The sequence below is a fragment of the Harpia harpyja genome, chromosome 23 (genome assembly GCF_026419915.1).
Source record: "Harpia harpyja isolate bHarHar1 chromosome 23, bHarHar1 primary haplotype, whole genome shotgun sequence".
In the NCBI taxonomy this organism is placed as follows: Eukaryota; Metazoa; Chordata; class Aves; order Accipitriformes; family Accipitridae; genus Harpia; species Harpia harpyja.
This window is the reverse complement of record NC_068962.1, coordinates 6,613,623-6,636,847: the sequence shown is the minus strand read 5'-3', so window position 1 is coordinate 6,636,847 and position 23,225 is coordinate 6,613,623. Positions and strand designations below refer to the sequence as shown.

The 23,225-nt window shown below is 38.4% G+C and overlaps 1 protein-coding gene across 6 annotated transcripts in view; it reads right to left on the bottom strand.

The window, feature by feature from the left end:
* The window catches only part of ATP2B1 (ATPase plasma membrane Ca2+ transporting 1), a 64,477-nt gene that overhangs the window by 11,248 nt on the left and 30,004 nt on the right, over window positions 1-23,225 (bottom strand). For 5 of the 6 annotated variants that reach the window (XM_052774250.1, XM_052774249.1, XM_052774253.1 and 2 more), the window contains exons 3-18: window positions 19,897-20,094; window positions 18,776-19,030; window positions 18,564-18,689; window positions 18,049-18,192; window positions 15,072-15,110; window positions 13,832-13,993; window positions 11,924-12,138; window positions 10,565-10,807; window positions 7,880-8,121; window positions 4,833-5,070; window positions 3,824-4,003; window positions 3,653-3,740; window positions 3,226-3,332; window positions 1,141-1,332; window positions 726-939; window positions 383-594 (exon numbers count right to left, since the gene is read on the bottom strand). In XM_052774250.1, the coding sequence (XP_052630210.1) occupies window positions 383-594; window positions 726-939; window positions 1,141-1,332; window positions 3,226-3,332; window positions 3,653-3,740; window positions 3,824-4,003; window positions 4,833-5,070; window positions 7,880-8,121; window positions 10,565-10,807; window positions 11,924-12,138; window positions 13,832-13,993; window positions 15,072-15,110; window positions 18,049-18,192; window positions 18,564-18,689; window positions 18,776-19,030; window positions 19,897-20,094 (2,855 nt within the window). Of the gene's footprint in view, window positions 1-382; window positions 595-725; window positions 940-1,140; window positions 1,333-3,225; window positions 3,333-3,652; window positions 3,741-3,823; window positions 4,004-4,832; window positions 5,071-7,879; window positions 8,122-10,564; window positions 10,808-11,923; window positions 12,139-13,831; window positions 13,994-15,071; window positions 15,111-18,048; window positions 18,193-18,563; window positions 18,690-18,775; window positions 19,031-19,896; window positions 20,095-20,816; window positions 20,939-23,225 lie in introns of those variants that run through there. The other variant, XM_052774252.1, reaches the window with a different exon arrangement.

Genomic DNA, 23,225 nt, shown 5'->3' with positions numbered 1-23,225 from the left:
ACTTAAGTTTCTAAAGCTTATTCATGTCCTAATCTCATTAAGAAGATATGAGACATTGTAACCCTGGGGGGACGGGATGGGACATACAACTTCTTCACATTTTGTTATGAGACTAGAACACTAAGATCAAATTGAAGGACTAGAAAATTCAAAAGGTAAATACAAGTACTTCTGTATTCCTATTTTACCCATTTCAAAGAGGTCTTACCTGAAAACCCTGTCAAGCAGCACTCCCAAGTGATTTATAGCATGTTTGACACTGAAGGTTTTTCCACATTGCAGAAATGAGATGCCTGGCACTACCTGATTAGCATTTCCAAGGTAAGGAAGTACATCAGTGTACTAAGTGCATTTTCCCTCCACCCTCCAAGAATTTACTTACCTGCACAACAAATGTCCCCAGAACAATAGAACAGAAGATAGCATTGTTAAAGATTCCTTCAAAAACGTTTCTTTCACCATGAATTTTTCGGGCATTAATTTCATTAAAAAGCTGCATCATCACAAATGTGTTAAATACAATAGTATAATGCTCTGAAGGAGGAGCATGCAGAGGTGCATTTCTTCCACTATCGATATCAAAAATTTTCTCACCTGTGTATAAAAGACATTTATCAGAAGCTTAATTGGTGTCTTTACACACACACTACAACAAAAAAACTAGTTTTAAGATCACATCTCTGTACAACATTTAGAAAAACTTTGTAAAGTCTCAGTGTTCTTACCAGCAAACAGGAGCGTGAAGACCACTACGAGTTGGTAAAACGCATGACCCAAAATGTTCTTCATCATTGTACGAGAAATCAAAGGTTTGTTCCTACCATAAGGCTTTCGCAACAGAAGAGCTTCAGTGGGTGGTTCTGTTGCCAGGGCAAGAGAAGCTAATGTGTCCATTATGAGATTTACCCACAGCATCTGCACAGCTTTAAGCGGAGAATCCTATAAAGATAGATACATAAACCCTCCAATATAAGTGAATAAACTGCAACTATTAAAGGCATTTATTACACAACATGGGCATGTTCTGAAGAGCATTATGTTCTTTGGACTAGTATTTAACTGGAAGTTTGAATTCAAGAGTTAATCAGTCACGACATTTTCAACCTTTATTAGCTGAAACAATCCACCACCAGTACGTACTTGTGTTATGCATGCTCCTGTAAAAGCAACAATTACTGCTACTACATTGACAGTAAGCTGGAACTGAAGAAATTTGGAGATGCTGTCATACACATTTCGTCCCCACATAACTGCTTTAACAATACTTGTGAAGTTGTCGTCTGTAAGGATAATATCAGAAGCTTCTTTAGCTACGTCTGTTCCAGCAATACCCTGGTAGAAAAAGAAAAACACTATGAAATATAACAGGACGCACTGACTTATGTAATAGAAGCTATTAGTACATCCTTGGTCAGCCTTCACTTTGATGCACCATGCCTGAAGGACTGTTTTAATGTAAGCACCTAAAGTTCTACTGAATCAAGTTTCACTTGCAAGTTCTACTCAAGCATGGGAAAAATATAAACAACAACAAAAAAGGTAATGTTGCCTTTAAAATAAGGACCTTAATAAAAATCCTCAGTTAAGACAATAAAGACTGTGTAAGTTCTCCCACCAAAGAAATGTTACTGAACCCTGTTCAAGTTAAAGGCCACCAGATGGTGCAGCACAACAGTTTAGTCTATGTCCTAAGAGTTTGCTATATGGATTCCCACAGCAGCGCAATGCATGTGTTCATAACACAGTAGAATGATACACATTACCAAAAACCTTTTGCAGAAGAGCGTTGACATTGAACAGTAGAATATGCAATATGACATTCTTAAGTTTTAAGCACCTGTAGTCTCCTACAGGATCCAAACGGTTAATCTGAGTTCTGTGTAATACCTACTTCAAAGATACTTATTTTGCTTTCAGCATTTCAAAAACACTAACTCAAGAGCAAATTTAATGATCCTTATTCTTGATGCATTATTGTGCCAAGGAAATGAGTCACCTGCACAGTATGTGTATACCTTAAAAGGTACCTTTAAATATCACGTAGTAGGTGGTATATTTTAAGTGCTATTTAGTAAGAAGTTAGAGAAATAGTTTCTTACACAGATGAACATAGACAGCAACTTCAAGAAACATTTAAGTTTTGGAAGATAAAAATAAATCTGCCCCTTGTAACGCCAACTACAGCAGCTATACAACAGCAGAAAACAGATACTCATTAAAACAAGACTGTTACAGTCTAGAGAACATTTCATGTGTAGCTGTCAAATTTGTAAGTTATGCTTTTGGAAAATGCTCCTCAAGAATGACGAAAGCTCTTCCCATTTTTTCCTTCAAGATTAGCATCTGAGTCAGTGCATCTGCATGTGGTGTAGGAGGAGTGTGGTCTTCATTATTTTTCTTTTTTCTTTCAAATGCTTAGCACCAAACTGTACCTTTTCAGCTTAAGGCTGAGGAGGAATCTAATCTCAGGTGTTTTGAAAGAGACAGGAGAAAGCTGAAGCCTACTTACTTAAGGCATGAGTCTGTCTAGTATTAGCACTTAAAGCCAAGACTTGGTTTGGCTAACCATTTGAAAGGGTAGTTGAGAATTTAAACTGAGAACACCAAGTAATCCAAGGAACCATCCAGACAAATGCAGATCCTAGATTGCCATAAAATGCTGTTAATTCAGTTGTACTAGAGGTGTCTCCTAGTATAGCCTCCAAAGCCATTTTAAACATTAACTGGCAGTCTCTCTTATTATAATCTCCCTGTTCCTATGCATTGTTTCATGGAAAACAGAGGAATAAGCTCATTCCATATTGCATATAAGCTTTACTCAAAATCAACATAGCATGCTATTTACCTCCTAAAGTCATTTTGCCTTATGTTGAACAGATCTCACTTCAGAAATCTTCAGTATCAGTAATTCTGTTCCTACATTTTGCAACAAGCCTTTGTGTAAAAAGGTTTTGATTTACAAGTGACTGGGAATCTGTGTTGAAGTTCTATTCAATGGCAAATGCCACAAGGACATTTTCCATCGAATAAAAACATGGTTAAGTTGGAAGACTGAGGAAGGAGGAAAAAGTAATTGGTATTAAGTGAGAGAGATGTTGACTCCATTAACTTAGTTGTATATTAGGCTCATGAAACAAGCAAGGTTGTTTAATATTCTTAAGTGATAAGTTATTTTATCAAAATAGGTCTCCAAAATACTGAAGATTAAAGAAAAAAAAATCATACCATAGCAAATCCAACATCTGCCTTCTTCAGAGCTGGACCGTCATTGGTACCATCACCAGTTACTGCTACAACTTGCCTCTGTTCAAAGACAGTGCTGTCAATTATACCTAAAATAAAATGATATCTGTGTTACAGTTCAAAATTGACAACACAGCACAGATTAAACCTGCAAAAGAAACCCAGTTTTTGTCTTCCTCAGTCATAAAAGAAATAATTAAAAAAAAAATTCACAACAGATAGTTCTACTTGGCTCCATTTCCAAGCAGGAAAACAAAAACAAAACCAAAACCACCCCACCCCCCCCCAAAAACAGTTGGCAAATGAAGACACCCTCATAGGTATTTCCCACTGCTCAGTCCTAGATTTTTTCTAGAAGCAGAAAAAAAACCCCAACCTAGCTTTACTTAGAAGCTCAGTTTTTACTTACCTTTTACTAGAGTGTGTTTGTCAGTGGGAGAAGATCTTGCAAGAACACGAAGCTTTGGCCAAATTTTATCTATTCGCTCTTGCTCTATCTGCAAAAAGAGCACTGGTTATATTTTACAGTTAGGAGACCTAGAATATCTGCTGATCTACTTTACATAGTCAGTATGCTTACCTCTCCTTTTTCATTGCGTATTCTCCTGTTAAAGTCTTTGCCCTCTAAACACAGGAAGTCTTCACCAGGATTCAGAATACCACATTTTAATGCAATAGCACGAGCAGTGTTAATGTTATCGCCAGTGACCATACGTACAGTTATGCCTGCACGTTGACACTTTTTTATTGCATCAGGTACCTATAAGGAAAAAAAACCCCCAAACACCTCAAGACTGTTGTTATGGAACATTTTAAAAAAATTAAGTAGCTTGCCACAATTCTTTTCCTGCAAAACACACGCATGGCAATTCTGGCAAAGAGGCTTTGTTGTTGTTAAGTCATGTCCGTCCGTGTCCTGCCATCCCCCCCCGCTTCATTTTTCAAATACTGCAGTATTCAGAAATACCACAAAAATCCTCTGTAGGCTGTAGTATTCAAAGGTACTGAGTACTGGCTTCTCATTTATGATTATGTGAAATAAACTACAGCTCACACTCTACTACTACACCCATGACTTTTAGTGTGAAGTGATGATAGTGCAGATCAGACTGGAGTTCCACTTACATGTGGCATAAAAGCTTTCACTATTGAAAAATACCGCCCTCCTTAGACCTCAACCGCAAGCTGGACTCCTTCCCTCAGTTCTCAGGTGACAAACCCTCCTCTCCATCATTCCCCATGAGAAGCTGGCAACAAGCACAATGGCTAATATTATCCTAAACAATACTCCTAATATTCCAAGTGGTAAAAAAATGACAAGTTCCATCTACTGAGACCCTGCACAGTAAGCGCCTTAAGTCATTAGTTTGTACAGAGCTTCAGTAACACAGCATAAATGACCTTAAGAAGTTTTAATCTGCTTTTATAGCACCATTAACTCTCCCCCCCAATAAATTAGATTTTCATTCATCAGCTATGCTTAAGGCATACAATAGCAATTCAGTTTCTTGTACTCTCTGCATGATGAACAAGAACAAGAACCAAGATCCATTGTAACAGAATCACTGCAGTTTAGTCAGTGACCCTACCTCAGGTCTCACAGGATCTTCAATCCCAACAACAGCAATGCACGTCAGACCAGTAACAATATCATTTTCATTGTCCCATTCCGGCTCAGGTTCCCCTGCTGGGAAGTCTCTGAACGCCAGGCAGATGGTTCTGAGCCCTTCAGAAGCCATTGGCTCAATTACAGTTTTCACGATATCATCGCGGTCCCTAGGTCTAAATACCTTTGGTTCTCCATTAGCACTCAGTATTTTGAAGCACCTGAAAAGGAAAGTTTAAAGAGTTATCCAATTTTAACCAGAAGTTCAGCCCATTCAATGGCTCATTAGTAAAATCCACAGTAAGTTTCCACAAGCTTTGTTTTCACTAGACCCACAAGTGCAAAAAAAAGCCAGTAGCAGCACCTCTAAGGTAATCTCCTCCATGTACACTTAATCTCTTCCCAATTGCAAAACATACTAGCTGTAGAAAATTAACTGAGCTCGTCATCCCAGGATGAACATAATGCCCAATGAATGTAGGACACAACCATTAGTTACCTCCTAGAAGTATCCATTTCTCCACTGTATGTAAACAGACTGGTGTCTGTGCTGGTTGAGTCAGTCAGTCCAGTTTCAAGTTCAACAAAATAATCCCACCTTGTTAACAGTTATACAAGTCTCAGAAGTACAGTATGCTTCCAGAACATGCATGTGGTGCTTAAACAGCTGCAACTTATGGCACTAAAAGCAAACTCTGGTACTGCTATACTTAAAAGTAGTAAGGTTTGTCATCCGTTCCACCCTGCCCCAATCTAAGTCCAGAAAATTCAGAGAGCAATAGAGTTCTTAATGTAAAGTATTAAAATAAAAACAAATACTTAAATTGGATTTAAATGTTTGTATAAGAGATTAGATTCAACACAATGTACTCTAGCATTGCAACACATGCTCTTTTAGTAATGTTTCTTCATGCCAAAGATGCCACTGCTTTCCTAGACAGCATACATAATTAACCAATATTGATGCCATGAATATAATGCTACCAAATATTTTGAACAATAAATTTAGTCTTGTTCATCTTAGCAAAGTTTTGCCATAAAGCAATGCCATAAGCATTTGTTTTACAAATTAGTACTAACGTGGCACTGAAGAAAATATAAGAATTTATGACTCTCTTTAAAATAACAAGTTCAGACCTGGCAGATCTGCTAAGATGACTACTGCTACATTTAAGTGTTTAGTCCAAGGGTTTAGGGAATTCCCAGTTGCAATACATATAAAAAAGTTTCCACCTCAGCCAGGAAATGGAAAGGAAGCAGTCCCTTAAAGCTTCATACTATTCATCACAGCTGAAATTTGAAGTCTATCTGAATTTCCTGATCTTGGTTATCTTTTCAAATGTCAGCAACCACTAAGGATATCTTGTGTTACCTGCAATCATAGGGCTTGTGATAAATTCAAAGTATTCAAAGATGACTAAATGGAAGCCAGTAAGCTTTATGTAAAGATTTCATTGAAACTCACTTCAAACATTTGACTTGATGGTAAGGAAAGAAGAATAAAACTGCTCTGCTTGAAAAATTTTGCTGCATTTCTTCTATGCTTATTAGTGACTTGTTTGTGTCTTATAAATATTCATGTTTAAGCTTTCAGTGCTCAAGAATAGTCATACATGTTATAACAAAGACTGAGCAGCACAACTGACAAAACAGGTTACAGGCTCTGAGATTAATTTCTGGCACTGCATAGGTAGTGGCTAAGAAAAGTGGCATATGATGCTGAGACTTTTTCCTAGTCGGTGCATACTCTGAGATAGTTTTGGAATTACAACTATTCCAATAGTATCCAAATCAGTCTAGGCTTTCTTGTTCTTTGCCAAATGCCCTTATTATTTATTTTCTTATCTCAGTTATGAAGCCAAGTGGACCACATGAGTCTGGGCTGAGTGAGTTCCAGCAACTTCTACAGTTCAATTGCTCAATAAGATAATAAGGTACAAAATACTTCTGAAGGCAGAAGTAATGCAAATATAGGCATACTTGTTCACTGACGAGACTTGGCTTAAAATCTAGCTCTGAAAAAAAAATCGCACATAAATCTAAGTTCCGTATCAAAAGGAACAAGAGTCCTTTAACAATTGACCTTTTGTTGTCAGCACTAAGTTGAGGAGAAGGAAGATTTAATCTTTTTTTTTTCTTTAGTGCATTAGTACTTTCCTAGATAATAATTTGGGGGGCTAGTAACAAGCAAAAAGGTAAACTGAACTGATGAACATTATCTATGCACTACTCAGACTAGAAATAGTCTGACGTTAGAACCAAAACCAGACTGGCTACCACTGCTGTTCCTAGAGAACATGACACATACATGCTTGATTTCTCTCCTCACCTAGTTAGGAGTTACCACAGCCTTCTTTACACCTAAAGGTTTGTCCCACTGGTGACTAATCTCCCACTTACAGTCTAATCTCATACTAATAAATCCTCTATAGATGGGCAGGTGGATAAGGAAGCAATTTCCTTTGTCACATTAAAACCCCTCAAGTTTCTCCATGGGCCAAGTTCAAGCTCCTGTTAAAATGATCAACTTGGACACCAACTTGCACAGTCTTTTGAAGCTAAAAAGTAATCACTTTTCAAAGGCAGGTCCTTCCTGGAATTTAGGCATATCACCTGTTGGGACATTACTGGAAGATGGGTGCGCATTTTGACCAACCACACCTAAACCATCAAATAGCTTAACTAGAGAATAGATCAATTCATAGATGCTTTCCTGTATCAGAGCAGAGTTTGCAAGTTGAAATTAATCACAACCAGCTCTTTTTTGGGGGGTTGGGCTGGGGCGTGGGAATTAAAGTAACTGAAATGTTAATTGCCCATCTTACTCTAGAAAGTCAAACAATTGAGGGAGGCAAGCTGGGAAGCTGGCTGCATCACAAGGGTACAGGACTGCTGCTCTTGTTCCTGAAAAGGGGACAGAAATATATCACAGACTATGGCGCAATGTTGTTTAGCACTTCAGTCTCCTCACCTATCACAACATTTAGCCAAATTTAAGTGCTGAATTACAATAGTAGTAGTTGTTCTTACTTTTTAAGAACTATCTCAGAGGCACCTTTACTGAATATCCGGAAACTGCCATCAGAGTTTTTTAACACGGTACTCATAGATTTTCTAACAGAGTTGAAGGTGTACACTTTGTACAAATCCTCTTCTGGTATCTCATTTCTTACGTCCTGATAATCACGTTTTAAATCCAAGAGCAATCCCAGCAAGGCACATTCAGTTTTATTTCCAACATGACGTGGTAGGCCACCTTCTTTTTCAGGAGGCTGCAAGAAGAACAAGAACCTTCACTGATTAGGAGGTTAACTCACGAACCACCAAAGTACAGCATTTAGAAAACAAGGAAGCTAAGGCCAAGCTTAGCTCTGGGATGGGGAATTTTCACTTTCGCAATGATTACTCTACAAATTCCTATGAGTCATGAGCCAAAGTCATACTGCTGGCTTTTGTAAGTAACAACTTCTGTACCTGTTTAGGATCTTTCAGTCACCTTCTCAGACTCAAAAATCACCCATTAAGTTGTATCAAATCCCAACACGACCTTTCTAAAAGGCATTTTCCGTTGTTTAAAATATTTATCTGACCAACTGAGTGCAGTCCCTGAATAATTATTTTTGCATTTGAAAAGTACGGCTAAGTTTATTTAAACTGATTTAAAGCAAGCTAAATGGCATTATTTCTGCTAAATTAAAGTATCCTCTCCTGTAATAACTCTTCCTCAATGACTTAGACTACGATCACATCACCTGTTAGCCTTCTACTGAACAAACTAAGTCTTTAAGCTTCTTAAGTCTCACTACAAGTTCCGTTTTCCAGGCCATGGCCTACTTAACTGGAAAGAGTTCAGAAACAAGTTTCCAACCCTTCAATACCAGAACAAGTTTCTTATTTCAGCAATGTGGAATATGCATGTACTAGTGCTATAAGTAAAGGAGTATTTCTCTCAAGATTTTTCTGAGCTTATATAGCTATAACATTGCAGTGTAGTTTGTAGCAAAAAAGGCAGAAGCCCTTAACTCAGCCTGACGTGCCTCAAGCAGCTACAGCTGAACTATATTAATCAGAAGTCAGTGATCCATTTTCATCATTCAGAGCTGGAAGATCTTGGATTTGGCTGTTCTGAATATTCACACTTTCAAAATGTTCACTTTAATGTGCAGTTTAAGATGTCCAGTTCTGGGCTCCCCAGTACAAGAGACATGGCCATCCAGGAGCAAGTCCAGCCACGGGCCACAAAGATGATAAAGGGGCTGGAGCACCTGACATGAGGAGAGGCTGAGCGAGCTGGGACTGGGCAGCCTAGAGAAGAGAAGGCTCTGCGGGGAGAAACTTATCAGTATGTATTAAATGCCCAAACGGGGCAGGCGGTGGAGCAATGGTACAGACTGCCAAGCCACACTACTTAGTGGTGCCCAGTGAGAGGACAAGCAGCAATGGCTAAAAACTGAAACTCTGGAAATTCCGTTTGAACAGAAGGAAACACCTTTTTACTGTAAGGGTGGTCAAATACTTGACCAGGTTGCCCAGAATTTGCAGAGTCTCCATCCTTTGAGATTCTTAAAACCTGGCTGGACATAGCCCTGAGCAATGTGCTCTGGCTGACCCTGCTTTGAGCAGGGGGGGTGGACCAGAGGATCTCAAGAGGTCCCTTTCAGCCCTCTGAGATTCTGTAAAACAGACTAATTCTGCCTGCATTGGATGCAATTTGATCAAAATTGTAGTAGTAAGGGACCTGGTCAGTTTACATGGAGCTACTTTTTTTTTTTTCTTTCTATGAAAAGTTCTTTAGAAAATAGACTGTGAAACTCCTCACATACTATAACTCAGTAGTGTTTCAGAGAAATCAGTGCTGGTGATCTTGATGTGCCACCTCAAGTACTGCTATCGAGGAAATTCTTGCAGAGGTACCATCTTTATTGGCTGAAAAGTAGCTTTTGGACTGAAGTTTTACTGCTATTCCTCTACAAAGCATTTGTAGTGGAGGCTTCTACTAAATCTTGAAGTGCTGATTTATTTATTTTTTTAAAGGTAAATCCTAATTATTATTTTTACTGCCTTAAAGAATATAAGTTATGCAACACATTGGAATAACTACAGCAAGGAATCTATGTCTGGAGTTACAGAAAATGATGCACAGAGAAGTGCTAAATAGCCCAGTATTTAAAATGCGTAACAGTCCATTGTTCTTTTTATTTCAAATTATTTTGGAAGTCTCAAAGAAGGTATGAGGAAAGATGTTACAGTTCTAAAGCCTACAAACTCATACAACAGTATCTGGAATAAAAATCCATCAAAATCCTCATCTGTACTTGCATTTATTTTCTCATTGCATTCTAGCTAATGTTATGCTACTCTTGCATGTTTACTTTGAAGTAGCACTCAAATCGAGCCAAGATGCTCTTCAAGTAAGGTAAACAGCCCCACTTATAAAAATAGACACAACTGTGAACTTAAAGGAAGTTATCTTCCTGAGACTGTATCTTTGAATTATCAGTTCAAAACCTATTTTATCAGTTCTAACTGAAATAAGCTATTTTTAAAATTTAGTCTCAAATGAACGCTTGAGCAATTTACAGTAGGTACAAAATACCTTACACTGCATTTTGCCACACACTTATACTCAACTGCCTACCATGTGGCCACCAGACAATTTGCATCTTTTGAGGAAGTTGTTGAGTTATCTTGATTCAAATGAAAAAATCCACTTACCAGTATTTTGGAAGTATAAGCACAATTAACAGAAATTCCTGTCACAAGGTAAGCCATAGTTTTTTCTGGAATAGCTTCTGGTTCTGGAATTTTTTTATAATGTTTTTCATTGATGTAGGCTTGGACCACTGTCATTCTGTTCATGGTCAATGTTCCCGTTTTATCTGAGCAAATAGCTGTTGCGTTACCCATTGTTTCACATGCATCCAGATGTCTCACCAAGTTATTATCTTTCATCATTTTCTAGGGAAATAAAAGCAGTCAACAGCTATCCATGACCATTACTTCACATTCCAGAAATTCTCATTTAGGATGTCCGGTCTTACACAGCAGTTTCAGAAGACACTCAGCCTTTATCTGGCATCTTACAGAGGAAGAATTTGCAGCTGCCACATTGTTTAAGTCTATTATGTCACAGGAAAGTTCATTTTGAACAAACTTCATAAATACATTCTTAATCTCCTGTATCTGCCTGTCACACTGACTACTGATACTATTCAGACTGTTACGAGCAAATGATTTATCGTGATATTTCGAAAAAGAGGAGAGGTACAGACTGAGCTTTACCAGATACAACATTAAAAAAAGTCTTTCTGCTTACAAGAAAAATCAAGTAACATCAGATGATATATATTTCAAAGACACTAGAGTCAGACTTAAAATCAAATACAAACTGGGAAACTAATGTTTCAGCTAAGGTAGTGAGGACTACACAAGTTTCATAAGTCAAATATTGCTTTAAATTCTTTACTTAACGGGTTTGGATAGTGTTTTAACCTGAAAGAGGCAGAGTAACTTCAAATGATACAATACTAAGGCCACTACCAGTTAGTGCTGTAAGTTATTAAGTTTTAGAACACAACCTAAACAGCCATTGTCTTTACAAATAGATTTTCAGATCAATAACCAGTCTGAAGCAATAAGAAAATTAAGAGAACAAAGAGCATGAGTTAAAAAAATATGCTGTGTAATAAATAGAAAGCTATATGTTCTACAATAATCAGTCCTCAAGGAGAATCAATCTGGGAACTTTTGTGGTAGTTGCTTAACACATCAGTTAGGTAGAAGTTCAGGTTTACAGAAGAGTTCGTTATTTGCAAACTCTAACACATCTATTTATAACAAGCAAATGCTACAATGTTATGAGCTAAACCCTTTCATCTTTAGTTGGTGACAACAGGCTGTCACTGCTCACTGTTCATGTTAGTGTGTATTCAGAGACTAAGAAAAATACTGTGGCAGGAAAGGCTTCTCCCCAGTCTGTTACATGTATGTCATGCAACATATCTCAACTAAGATTTTACAGCTGATGAATATGCCCACCCACCTTTAAAATCTGTTCCCCATCTATCCCCTTACCTTAACAGAGTAAGCCAGAGATATAGTGACTGCAAGTGGAAGACCTTCTGGTACTGCCACCACCAAGACTGTAACTCCAATAATGAAGAACTTCACAAAATACTGAATATAAATTGGTGTACATTCAGCAAGCCAAGGTCTCTTCTGAACCCAGAATGTATCAATTACAAAATATAACACAAGGATAATGACTGTGATTGCAGACATCAACAAACCTTGTTAAAAAGAGAATAAACAGTTTTCAGAAATTAATCTCAAGTATTTGGCAATACAGACTGTGGATAAGTCAAGTGCAAATACTTCTGCCTTTATAGCAGTTAGTTTATAACTAAGACTTTAAACAGGCAAGTCAGAAACATTTAGGTAGTTCTCAAAGGTGTTCCAACTTCCAAAGCAAGTACTTCCTCATGCATTTCACCTAGAAACTTCTAAATTTTTTATTTTAATTCCCATTTAATTGAAAAGTGTAGATCTAATTATGAACAGGACAGACCAATATGTAAAGTCAATTGACTAAGCAGAATAAGAACTGAAATAATTCAGCAGGCCTTCAACGGTTGTACTACTGACTTACTCAGTAGAAAAAGCTGCTGACAGCCTGTACCCTGCTTCCTGCTGAAGGTGGGATTAAATATGGCAGCTAAGCACAGTGTTCAATGAACTGGGAGTAACTGGGAAGACAAATCAGAACTGCTGTTAGCAAGCTGAGTGGCACATTTAAGACACCACTGAAGGAAAATGGACCTGGCTGGAATAAAGGAACAGAAGTCACTGAAGTGTCAGCTTTTTACAGAAAGATGCTGCAGTGTGTGTACTGTCCCAAAGCAGCAGGACAGAAAAATGCATGCATGAAGTAGATGAGCATTCAGGGTGTGTGGGGAATTACAACGGGTCAAAAGGTGCATAAAGGAAAGCAAGAGCTCTTACTTATGAAAGATGTGAAAAAATTGTTTGATAACAACAGTATTTTACACTAAACATACCATGGAAGCGTTATTCAACATTTGTTAGTACAAGTTTCTCTGAAAAAAATAACATTGCTATACACAACTATGGAGTGCTAAAGCTACAAGTTTAATTGCTTTGTCCTCATACTGTAACTGTCTTATGACATAGATGTTGAAGTCAGCACTTTTTGAGCTGTGGGCTGGGCTACAAGACTTCTAGAAGTCCCTTCTAGCCTAAATCTTTCAACATTTCTACATGGACCAAAATAAATCCTAAAATATTTGAATTAAATCTCTACAAATGAGATGATAGTATGATACCTAGTATAATATAGTATGATATCTATATACTAGATTATAACTATAGGTAGCCTAAAATTTACACTGAACTTCATTGTTGTTTTAGTCTGCTTTCAAGAAGCAACAGTTTACCAGAAGTTTTGACGAGACAGCCGAACATTAGCTGATAGAAGAGTAACAGAAGCTAAAGGATAGTAGAAAAGTCAATAAAAATGTTACGTATCAGTGAGGTATGTTAAGTGTAAATTCCTAAGCCTCTGGAAGTACCAGAGGTAACCCGGTCAACCCTACCACATTTTCCAGACTTCACTCAATTTATAGTTCTCTAGGTACATCACTAAATACCATATCTTATCTAAAAATATCTTTCATAACAGTTGTCCAGTGTTTGGAAGTTGGAATTTTCTCTCCCAGAACCTGACACTCTAAAGCCTGAATCTATTTAAATCAAGGAAAAATAAAAGCCATCCACATGACACAGTCTGAGGAGCCGTGAGCACACTCAGGCACAAAGGCATACTTGCATGCATTGGAATTTTGCACTTAAAAGAATCAAACCGGTCAAGACTAGCTACTTAACTTACCCCCTCACAAACTATGCATGTCCCAACTTTATTCAAACACGTTGCATCAACATAAGGAGGGTACTGATGCATCATACCTGCTTTGCCAATCTGAACTGCGAGCTTTGTAAGTTTGCCTTGAAGAACCGACTTTTCTTTCTTTGGCAAATTTGCTCTCTTCTTGTCTTTCTCGTCTCCGTCCCCACCATCCTCACTCTTCAGTGGTTGCATTTCCATGGCTGCACCATCCTGAGCTTTAGCTAGAAGTTAAGATTAAATGAAGTTTAGCCATTGGGGAGTCCCCAGAATCAATGACACCTGAAAAGCTTAATAACACCAGGCTCCACTAAACACCAGTACTTTGTAGTACCTTGTATGCAGAGATGCCATACTACACGTGAATGTTTAAACAAGTGTACTGGGTGGAGGTGCCCAGGTGCTGGCAGCAGGGGAGCTGCAGCCCGTGAGGAAGACCACGGTGAGGCAGGCTGTCCCCCCGCAGCCCACGGAGGTCCACGGTGGAGCAGATCTCCACCTGCAGCCCGGGGAGGACCCCATGGCACAGCACCTGGATGTGTCCTGAAGGAAGCTGCAGCCTGTGAAGGCTCCGTGCCAGAGCAGGCGCCGGGCAGGAGCTATGGCCCATGGGAGGGGGCTGCACACTTGTGCAGTCTGTTCCTGAAGGACTGGGTCCCGTGGGAGGGACCCCACGATGGGGCAGGGGAAGAGCGTGAGGACGAAGGAGCAGCAGAGACAAGTATTATGACCTGACCAAAAAAATCCTATTCCCCCAATCCCACTGTGCTCCTCAGAGGGAGGAGGTAGAGGAGTCAGGACTGAAGCTGAGCCTGGAAGGAAGGGGGGGGAGGTGGGAAAGGTGGTTTTAGTTGTTTTTGTTTCTCACCATCCTACTCTATTTTGAATTGGTAATAAATTAATCTTCCCCCAAGTTGAGTCTGTTTTGCCTTTGAAGGTAATTAAGGGATCTCCCTGTCCTTATCTCAACCCACAAGATTTTCATCCTATTTTCTGCCCCATCCTGGTGAGGGGGAGCAAGAGAGCAGTTGGGTGGGCAGCTGGCAGCTGGCCAAGGTTAACCCACCTCAACAAGATAGCTTGAAAATCATTGGTAAAGTTTACTATTGTAGTATCTAGCTATGTTGAGACTACCAAGTTTATTTAAGCATTTGCTTTGTGCAGATTCACTTGTGCCATCTTTAGCATAAGCACTGTGGATTTAAGTATTCAATATGCATTTTCAAGGGAAAGAATGTATTCATTACATACACTCTCAGAAAACAGGGACTTGCAAGAAAGGACTAGAGAACCTGCATTTACCTTTGTTACGGTTTTCAACAGCTCCATCTTGCTTTTTACCTGTCAGAGAGGGGAAAAAGTTGTGTTTTAAATTGCCAGTGCAGAGTTCATTTCAGTGTTTATGTTTATACATAATGCATACATTACCATATGCTGAAACAAGCAACTGCCTTTTTCAAAAAAGCGTAGAACAAACTGGAGACAGAGGGCTGACATAACTGAGGCTTTAAAAAGTATGTCAACCCACAGAAACAGCTCCTATCAGTTTTTTGGACTTTACTTCTCCCATACAAGACTGCAGCAGTGTTATGCTACCATAGTTAAGTTTACACAAATTACTGATACATTTATTGCTTGTGAAGAAAGCTTTTAAAAGGCTTGCCTAAACTTTTTTCTAGGAAAGAAATTTGTGATACTAAAGTGATTCTGGTGGCCTCAGTCTTGCTTTCTGTTCTTCCAACACTCAGCAACTGGATCTGACTACTACTGTAAATGAACTGTAGGATCTCACTTCCAGAATCAGTGCTTTTGCACAACATTGCAGAAGCTATTGTAGTATAAAATATTTATAAATCCACACCAAAGCTTAATGGAGGTACAGTGCTGGATTACTGGATCTATGCTAACCCTGTTTACGCAAGCATGAACATAATCTGTTGGCAACATACCAATATTACACCACTAAGAGAATAGTTCAAGTTCATAATGAAATGTTGGTCCTACCTCTGTTCAGAAATGGAGTTCAACAAGAGATCATAAAGGACAGTGAAATAATGAAAGAAATTAATGAGCAAAACATTAAAGGTAACTAAAAGATTGACACATCATGTGTAGCTTATTGGGCCGGGGGGCACACTACCTTTTTTTCTTTGTGTTTTCATGTAAAAAGGTTTAGATACTACCTTGGCAAGTGACAAACTTTTCTCCTAACTAGAGGAAGCAAGGGTTATAGTTACTATTTGCAATGACCTGAAATAAAAGCACAAAACTGAGGAACTTAGAACAAAACCTAGAATTTTTCAGTATCACTGGTAATTCATTAAGTCTTCAGCCTTAGGTTATGTAGACTGAAATGTACGAGAGTACTCAGGTAGAAGAAAATCAAATCATCAAGCAGCCTGTCTGGCATGACATTTAATACCTCCACTACATTATTACTGTAGACAGTGACATAGTCCGATTTCTACATATAAGATTTGCCCCCCTGCCGAGCATCCTCAGAACAGCCGAGGAGAAAAACAAAACAAAACAAAACACCACCATGTTTACCTTCTAGAGAAGATGCCACTTCAGACTTCTTAAAAACTCATCATTGTCTCCTAATTTGTTCTTTCCTAGGTCCCCTTTCCCTCTTACAAGAGCAAAGTTCTTTTGACACTTGAGTTACTTCTAACTCCTTGTACATACGTTTGCTTTCACTCTGAACCAAGCCATACACAGCCAACTAAAAATAGCCACTTTAATCTCCTTAACATTCACAGAGAAGCTAATTTAGTTTAACCTGAGTTTTACCAAGGAGAATCTCATCAGACACCTAACTTAAGGGAAAGAGGAAGTAGTCTATCTTGGCAGACAAAAACCCCACAAGTGTTTAGGCCCTAGGATATACCAAAACACTACTCGTCAAAAAGAATTCTGCTTATAGAATAATAAACACTGGCAGAATATTAATAAAAGCTATGATCTTCTCCATATCTCCTGTAGCAGCTGGTACTGTTGCTTGCTTCCTTCTCCTTCCTCTGTAAGGGGAAGAGCAAAGGATGGAAACTGTTCCACACTAACCCCTGGAAGTGTTGCAGGTCAACTTTTACTCTTCACTACCAGGCTGGAGCTTGAAACTAATTTTGAAGTTTCAATTCTTCTTGTAACAATTCTTGTCACTTACTCCTGAAGGAACTTACTACTAAAAGTTTCAAGAAGGGTCAGAATTGTAAAGTATTTGTGGATTAGGACAAGACAAAAAGCACAGTTCAATCCTAGCTCCTGCACAGAGCACACATTTCAACAATTGCCTCTTTAGTTTGAGGGCCACTGAGATTCCTAAGCACATTTCTGTATGGCTTTCCATTACTGTTTCATATTCCTCTGATGAAAAAAGTGTATTTTTCTGCCAGGAATCCTCAGGCTCACTCCCATCCAGTAGACCTCAACAGTTTCTAGAAAAATTTTTGCTGTGGTGAAGCTCAGACCTGAACATGCCTTGTGAGAGCGAGTATCAAAACATTACTGGTTAACATTTCTAAGCTTTGATTCTCAGGATAGAGGCTGCGGCTTAGATGAGTGACCTTGTAATTCCAGCTACTGAGCGAGTCCTTCAGAATAAGGAAGACAGCCCATTTCACGCTTCACAGAAGGGCCCCTCATCCCTCCAAAAATAAAGTTTACAGGAAAGTGCTGCTAGGGATTTGGCTTGTGTATATCTCTGAGCATTCAAAGTTTCAGCTCTGGAAGAAAAGCAGTGGCAGAAGAAGCTGTCTGCTCATCTTTATCAAAGTCAGTTTAATATGTACTTAAGATATCCACAAACTCAGCAGTACCAATGATACAAGCTTTTCCCCTTCAAGTGTCACAGAAGAACTCCCTATACAGGTCATTTTCTATCTGTCAGAAGCAGAACTAGATATTATTAGGTTGAGTTATTGGTAATAACCTGTTTGCCGTAAACAAATATTTGCTATTAGACATGAACGTACTTTGAAGTCATACAAGATGGCAGTTTAACAATTTATACGTGGTATGGCTGGTTAGCAGTTGCAAACTTTCCAACCTCTACTTGATCAATGAGATCTGAAGTTTAATTAAAAATCGATGTAACAAGAGTTATTAGTAGTGGTGTACTCTTAGGTCACCAGACCTGAGGTTTTTTTCCTGTGAAACCTACTGATAGTATGAGGTTTAAAAAAGATTTCTGGCTCCAGATGACTAGAACATGTTTTTATCCAGTAACATTCAGGACTTCACCCCTCCCTCCCCAGGGCTTTAAGATTATTACGCCTACTTTTCTTGTCCTTCTTCTCTTTTTCCTTCTCCTTCTCCTCTTCATCTCCTCCAGCCCCAAGTAAGGTAAAGATGATTCCAGTTTGAGAGTTCACACCTACAGCAGTAACTACCATTCTTCCAGAGCCTTCCATCACATGTGTACCTGAAAGATTGAATCAGGTTTTCCACTGAGACTTGAGCAGTTATATGGCAGAGCACAAAGGAAATGAGTTCTCAAACTTCACATTGACGAAACCTTAAGATGTGTATATATGTACCACTGTGTTCCCCTAGAGCTTTAATTGCCAAAACTATCTGGAAAATAAAGCCATAAGCCACTACACAAAATGTTTGTCAGTTTTAAGAGTCTGCTCATTTTGACAAAGTTTTGTAGTAGTTGCACTGGTTTTGGATACTTTTAGGAGTCAGCCTAGATAAGGTCCAGCTTGCCAGATTTTAACCTCAAGATTTTAAATAACCAGTTTACCCCCAGAAACAAACCACTTCCTTCAAGAACTGTCAAAAGCTACACACCTGACAGCAGCATAGGATCTCTGTCCAGAGATTTCTTTACATGATCAGATTCTCCAGTCAGTGAGCTTTCATCAATTTTGAGGTCATTTCCTTGAATGAGTACACCATCAGCCGGTAAAAGATCACCTACGAGAGATGACTGGGTATGTTGATTGCAGTTCTTTTTTTTTTTTTTTAAGTACAAGAAAGTTCAACTTTAAAAATATGTTTACCATATTTCACTTGTGCAATATCTCCAACAATTATGTCAGCTACTGGTATTTGGATGACTTGGCCACCTCTGATGACTGTGAATTTTTGTTCTTGTTCAATACGGCTCTGCAGTCCCCGAAATTGTTTCTCTTTACTCCAGTCATTGAAAGCTGTTACTAATACCACACAAACTACAGATAGGAGGATTGCTGCTCCTTCAATCCAACCTGCTTCAGATTCCTCCTCTTCTTCACCAACATTTACTGATCCACATACTGTAGAAAACAGGTTTTAGGTTTAAGAAACTTCACACAGACAGTTATTTCAATAACAAAAAAGTTTTGCCAAACAGAAGAAACTACTAATAGTTGCTAAACATTTTCCGTGCTAGCCTTCTTCGCAATTTTACATTTATTTTCAGTACGCACAAAGAAGCTAAAGAACCTGAAAGCTAGAGCAGCTCAGGGAAGTTAAACCACCTAGAATTTACATCCCTGCTTATCTGACCGTAAAAGAAGTTGATATAGAAAGTTACCTGTCCTTATTATCTTGTTAAATGATGGCATAAGAATGCCAGACTAGACAATTAGTTAACCACCTTCTGCTTTCTCAACATTTCCCACTTTATCCTTATCTTAACAAGCCGGATATCATTGCAAAAATTCAGTTCAATGAAGGCCAGATCCCTTCGTTTTCCATTTAGAACTATAAATATAGTTTCATTTCTTAAATTAGAAAGTTACCAGTGTCATATTGCAAATCAAGGAAAATTTAAGACTTGCTGACTCCCCAAAGAAAGCACATGACCACAAATTATAAATTGCTTAAATATTTGAGGCAAAGCTAAAAAAACACTTGCACAGAAACATGACCGGGTCTAAGAGAAGTTCTTGTTCCTGCTGCTTGCACTTTACCTTTGGCATTATTTTGGTCAGAATGAGACCAGATCATGACCAGGGAAATCTCATGTTGCCCTTTTAAGGCAAGCTAGAGTTTTAGTAGTGTTCTCTCAATAAGGAATAATAAGCTGCTTTTCCACTGACTTACTGTCTCCCACCAGATTTACAGTATAGGCATGTGGGACCAGGGAAGTCAGTAGTATAATACAGGTAGATACCTACTTTTTAAAAAGTTTACTTACATGATTCATTTCCTCCTGGAGGCTGGTAAAAAGAAAGGCCCAAGGATACTACGGCTGCAATTTCTAATATAATTAGTGTAACATCCTGTAGTGCTTCCCATACTAACTGAAGAAATGTTTTTGGCTTTTTAGGAGGTATAAAGTTCTTCCCAAAAACTGCTTCTCTCCTTTCTATATCTGCTGGATTTCCACTTAAACCTATTTAATAATAAGACAAAGTTAGTGATGCTTTTTTGCATTTCACCCTCACATTAGACATGATTGAGGTTTCCCATTCACGGAGTCAAGTCCCACTCCATATTTCAGTAACAATACTGAAAAGCCATATCTCAAATATAATTACGGAAGTATTATGATTAAATCAGAGTCACTATAGAAAAACAGCTATATTTTATAATTCATACTTTGCCAGTATAAAGTAAGCTGATGGTCTACCTACTTGCACTTAATACGATATAGCAACAGAGTAATAGTAACAGACATACCTTTGTACAAAGTAAACAAGTTTGCAAGACAAGATCATTAGTAGAATTACTACTATCGAGACTGAGTAGCACCATGCAGCTTTAGCAAGACCACAGCCTGTGAAGCCAGCTCTGGTTCCCACTGTAGGGATTCTGTATTCAGAGATAACATCCTAGGATCCTACAATTAATGTAACATTTATAATGAAATATTTAATATAATTGATAATATAAAATACTATAAATATTGTATTTGTGTATTAATTATTATATAAGAGACTATAAAAAGCTGGTGAAGCTCTCCAGGCGTCATGTGGAGATAGGCAGCCACTTAATGACGCTGCTTCCACCTGGACAGCAGTTGCTTGCTCTTCTGAAGCTTCACTTTCTATCTCTTCTCACATAGAGAGAGCCCATATTCAGCACTGCACAGGGTCTGTCACCTCAGTTTCGTACCTATCTTCTTTCTTATATGGCATATTTCTTTGAGTCCTCTTCTCTGTCTCAACTCTTGTACCATCCTTAAGAGACACTAGCAGGCAAGAGTGAGGGGCCTTCACTAAAAGGCACTGCATGCTTCAAGAGTTAGCCAAGTCCTTAAAAATAAAGGAATACCAAGTATATTCAGCGCAAGGTCATGCACTCAAGGTCTTCCATAAGTACACCTCCTGTTTACTCCTTCAACAGTTTCCAGCTGTCTAACCCACCATCCAGAATTTAAGTCACTAGCTCATTTTTCAAAGCGAAATGGCCAAACGCCCAGCCATGTTCAGAGCAACAGTCTGGATACTTCAACCATATTGCCCCCAAGGTTATGATCAGCACCTGCTTAAAGACAACAATTTTCTTAGTAGCAGTTTTTTTAGTAGTTAACCCAACTGCTTAGTGATAAAGGCACTGCAAACACTCTAGGTAATCAATAAGAACAGCGACCACTGCAACTGGTTTTCATAATAAGTGGGGTATTTAACACCTCTAACAGATATTTCCTAGAACCATCAAATAATATTTCAAGACACTTTGCAAAGACTACTGAACTGCAAAGCTCAGTTTTAAATGCTAACAACTGCTATGTAATCACTTAACTGAAAAACAAAATATTACATGCATATCTTTTCAAAAGTGAAAGGAATTAAACATACTCTTAGTGTATATAATAAATTATATTTATTCTAACACTCTTAGATTCACCTCGAATTCATGGCTTTGGAGGTTTAATACAAAGGAGCTATGCTATTTTACTGGTTAGCCATAACACTACACTTCTGGAAGTTCAAGCTTTGAGGTGCTTGCTTTCACTCTCAACTCAAAGAGCACTGCAAGACCATTTTCAAAAAATCAAGCTATATGAGAGGATCTAGAGAAACTCAGGACAGCTTGGCCATTCCAAATGGCCTGACCATATTGCTATTTTGCAACAGATACCATTTCTCTCTTCCTTTTAGCATGGCAGAGTTTGGAAGATTATTTACATAATGTCAGCAGCACCACTTTCCTCCCCCCTTCACAGGGTACGAGGATGCAGAACATCAGAAATATATAGCAATGGTCTTAGAAGAATGAAAATTGTTTTCCAATAAGGCTACATAAAGTCAAGCTACTATCAGAACCACTTAGTGAAGATTAGTAAATAAGCCTAGCAAAGACAAAAAGCATTTGTATTTTTAGTATTCACCATAATACACCAGGCACCATTATTGAACTTGCTACATTTACCACACAGCTGGCAATTTCATAGTTCACAGTCTACCGTCCTGAGGTTGAAACTACTGCTGTTATATTGTTCATTATGTATCTTAACTAGGGTAATTTATGTTATTTGGGGTTTAGTTTGAAAAATATTAGGCAAGGGACTAGTTAAAGCTTCATATACAAATTTTATTAGAAATCTAGATGTAGCAGTTACTAGACAATCAAAATTATGTAGACCTGTGGGAATATTGGTGGTGGCCCATCTCTCCAGAATATAGGAAGGACTTCTGCTACTACAGATATGTCAAACATTCACATTTGCATACATTTGTACACATGTAAAGGACATGATAAATGTTAAATACTAAGCAGTGAAGTCTGCTCAGTGTCTTTTTTTAGTAATACTGGTAAAGGACAGTTACCATTTCTCATTTCAAATCAGATAGGTCTGATCCACATCTCTCCTGAAAACAGACATTGCCTTCCATTGTCAACAACTTCAAAGCAAGAAATTATACAAGCTGAACCAACCCACTGTGTAGCATTTTGGAACTACCTGTACTTTTGGTGTGAAGCCACTGGTAATTACTAAAGTCAGCATTTCATATCATAAAGAAAGCTTCTGAATAGGAAGAAGTGTCATAGGGCCTTGCAGGTGTACACACGAGATTTTAGAGAGCTAGAACTAGTATAACACATAGCAGTTTTCTGCATAGATCTTGCCTAGATTTTCTCCGTTAGAAATGTCTCCATTTCTATACTTACAACTTGAATTTGACAAAAGAGAGCTAGTTCTACTTTTAGAAAAGCTCTCCAGTACTACCTCTGAGAAATTTATAGCAGCTTACCCGACAGAGAGGCTGATTCTCTAAAGTTTCGTGTAGTGATTTAGAGCCAAAATGAGACCTTTGTAGAGGACACTGCTCTATCTCATCTTACTTAACCTTTTCTGAGCTAATTACCACGTTTGACTATTGAGGCCTTGCTGTGTTTATGAGCTGCTCTCGCACTTCAAAAAAAAGATGGTGCCCTTTTATCAGGTTAGTGATTGTATTTAACTGATTGCAGGACAGTACCTCTAAATGTCAAATCCTTTCGAAACGGAAAGGCCTTGATCACACAGTCTGCAGTACAGCAGAATCAATCTGTAGGAAAGGGCATCTAACCCTTTCT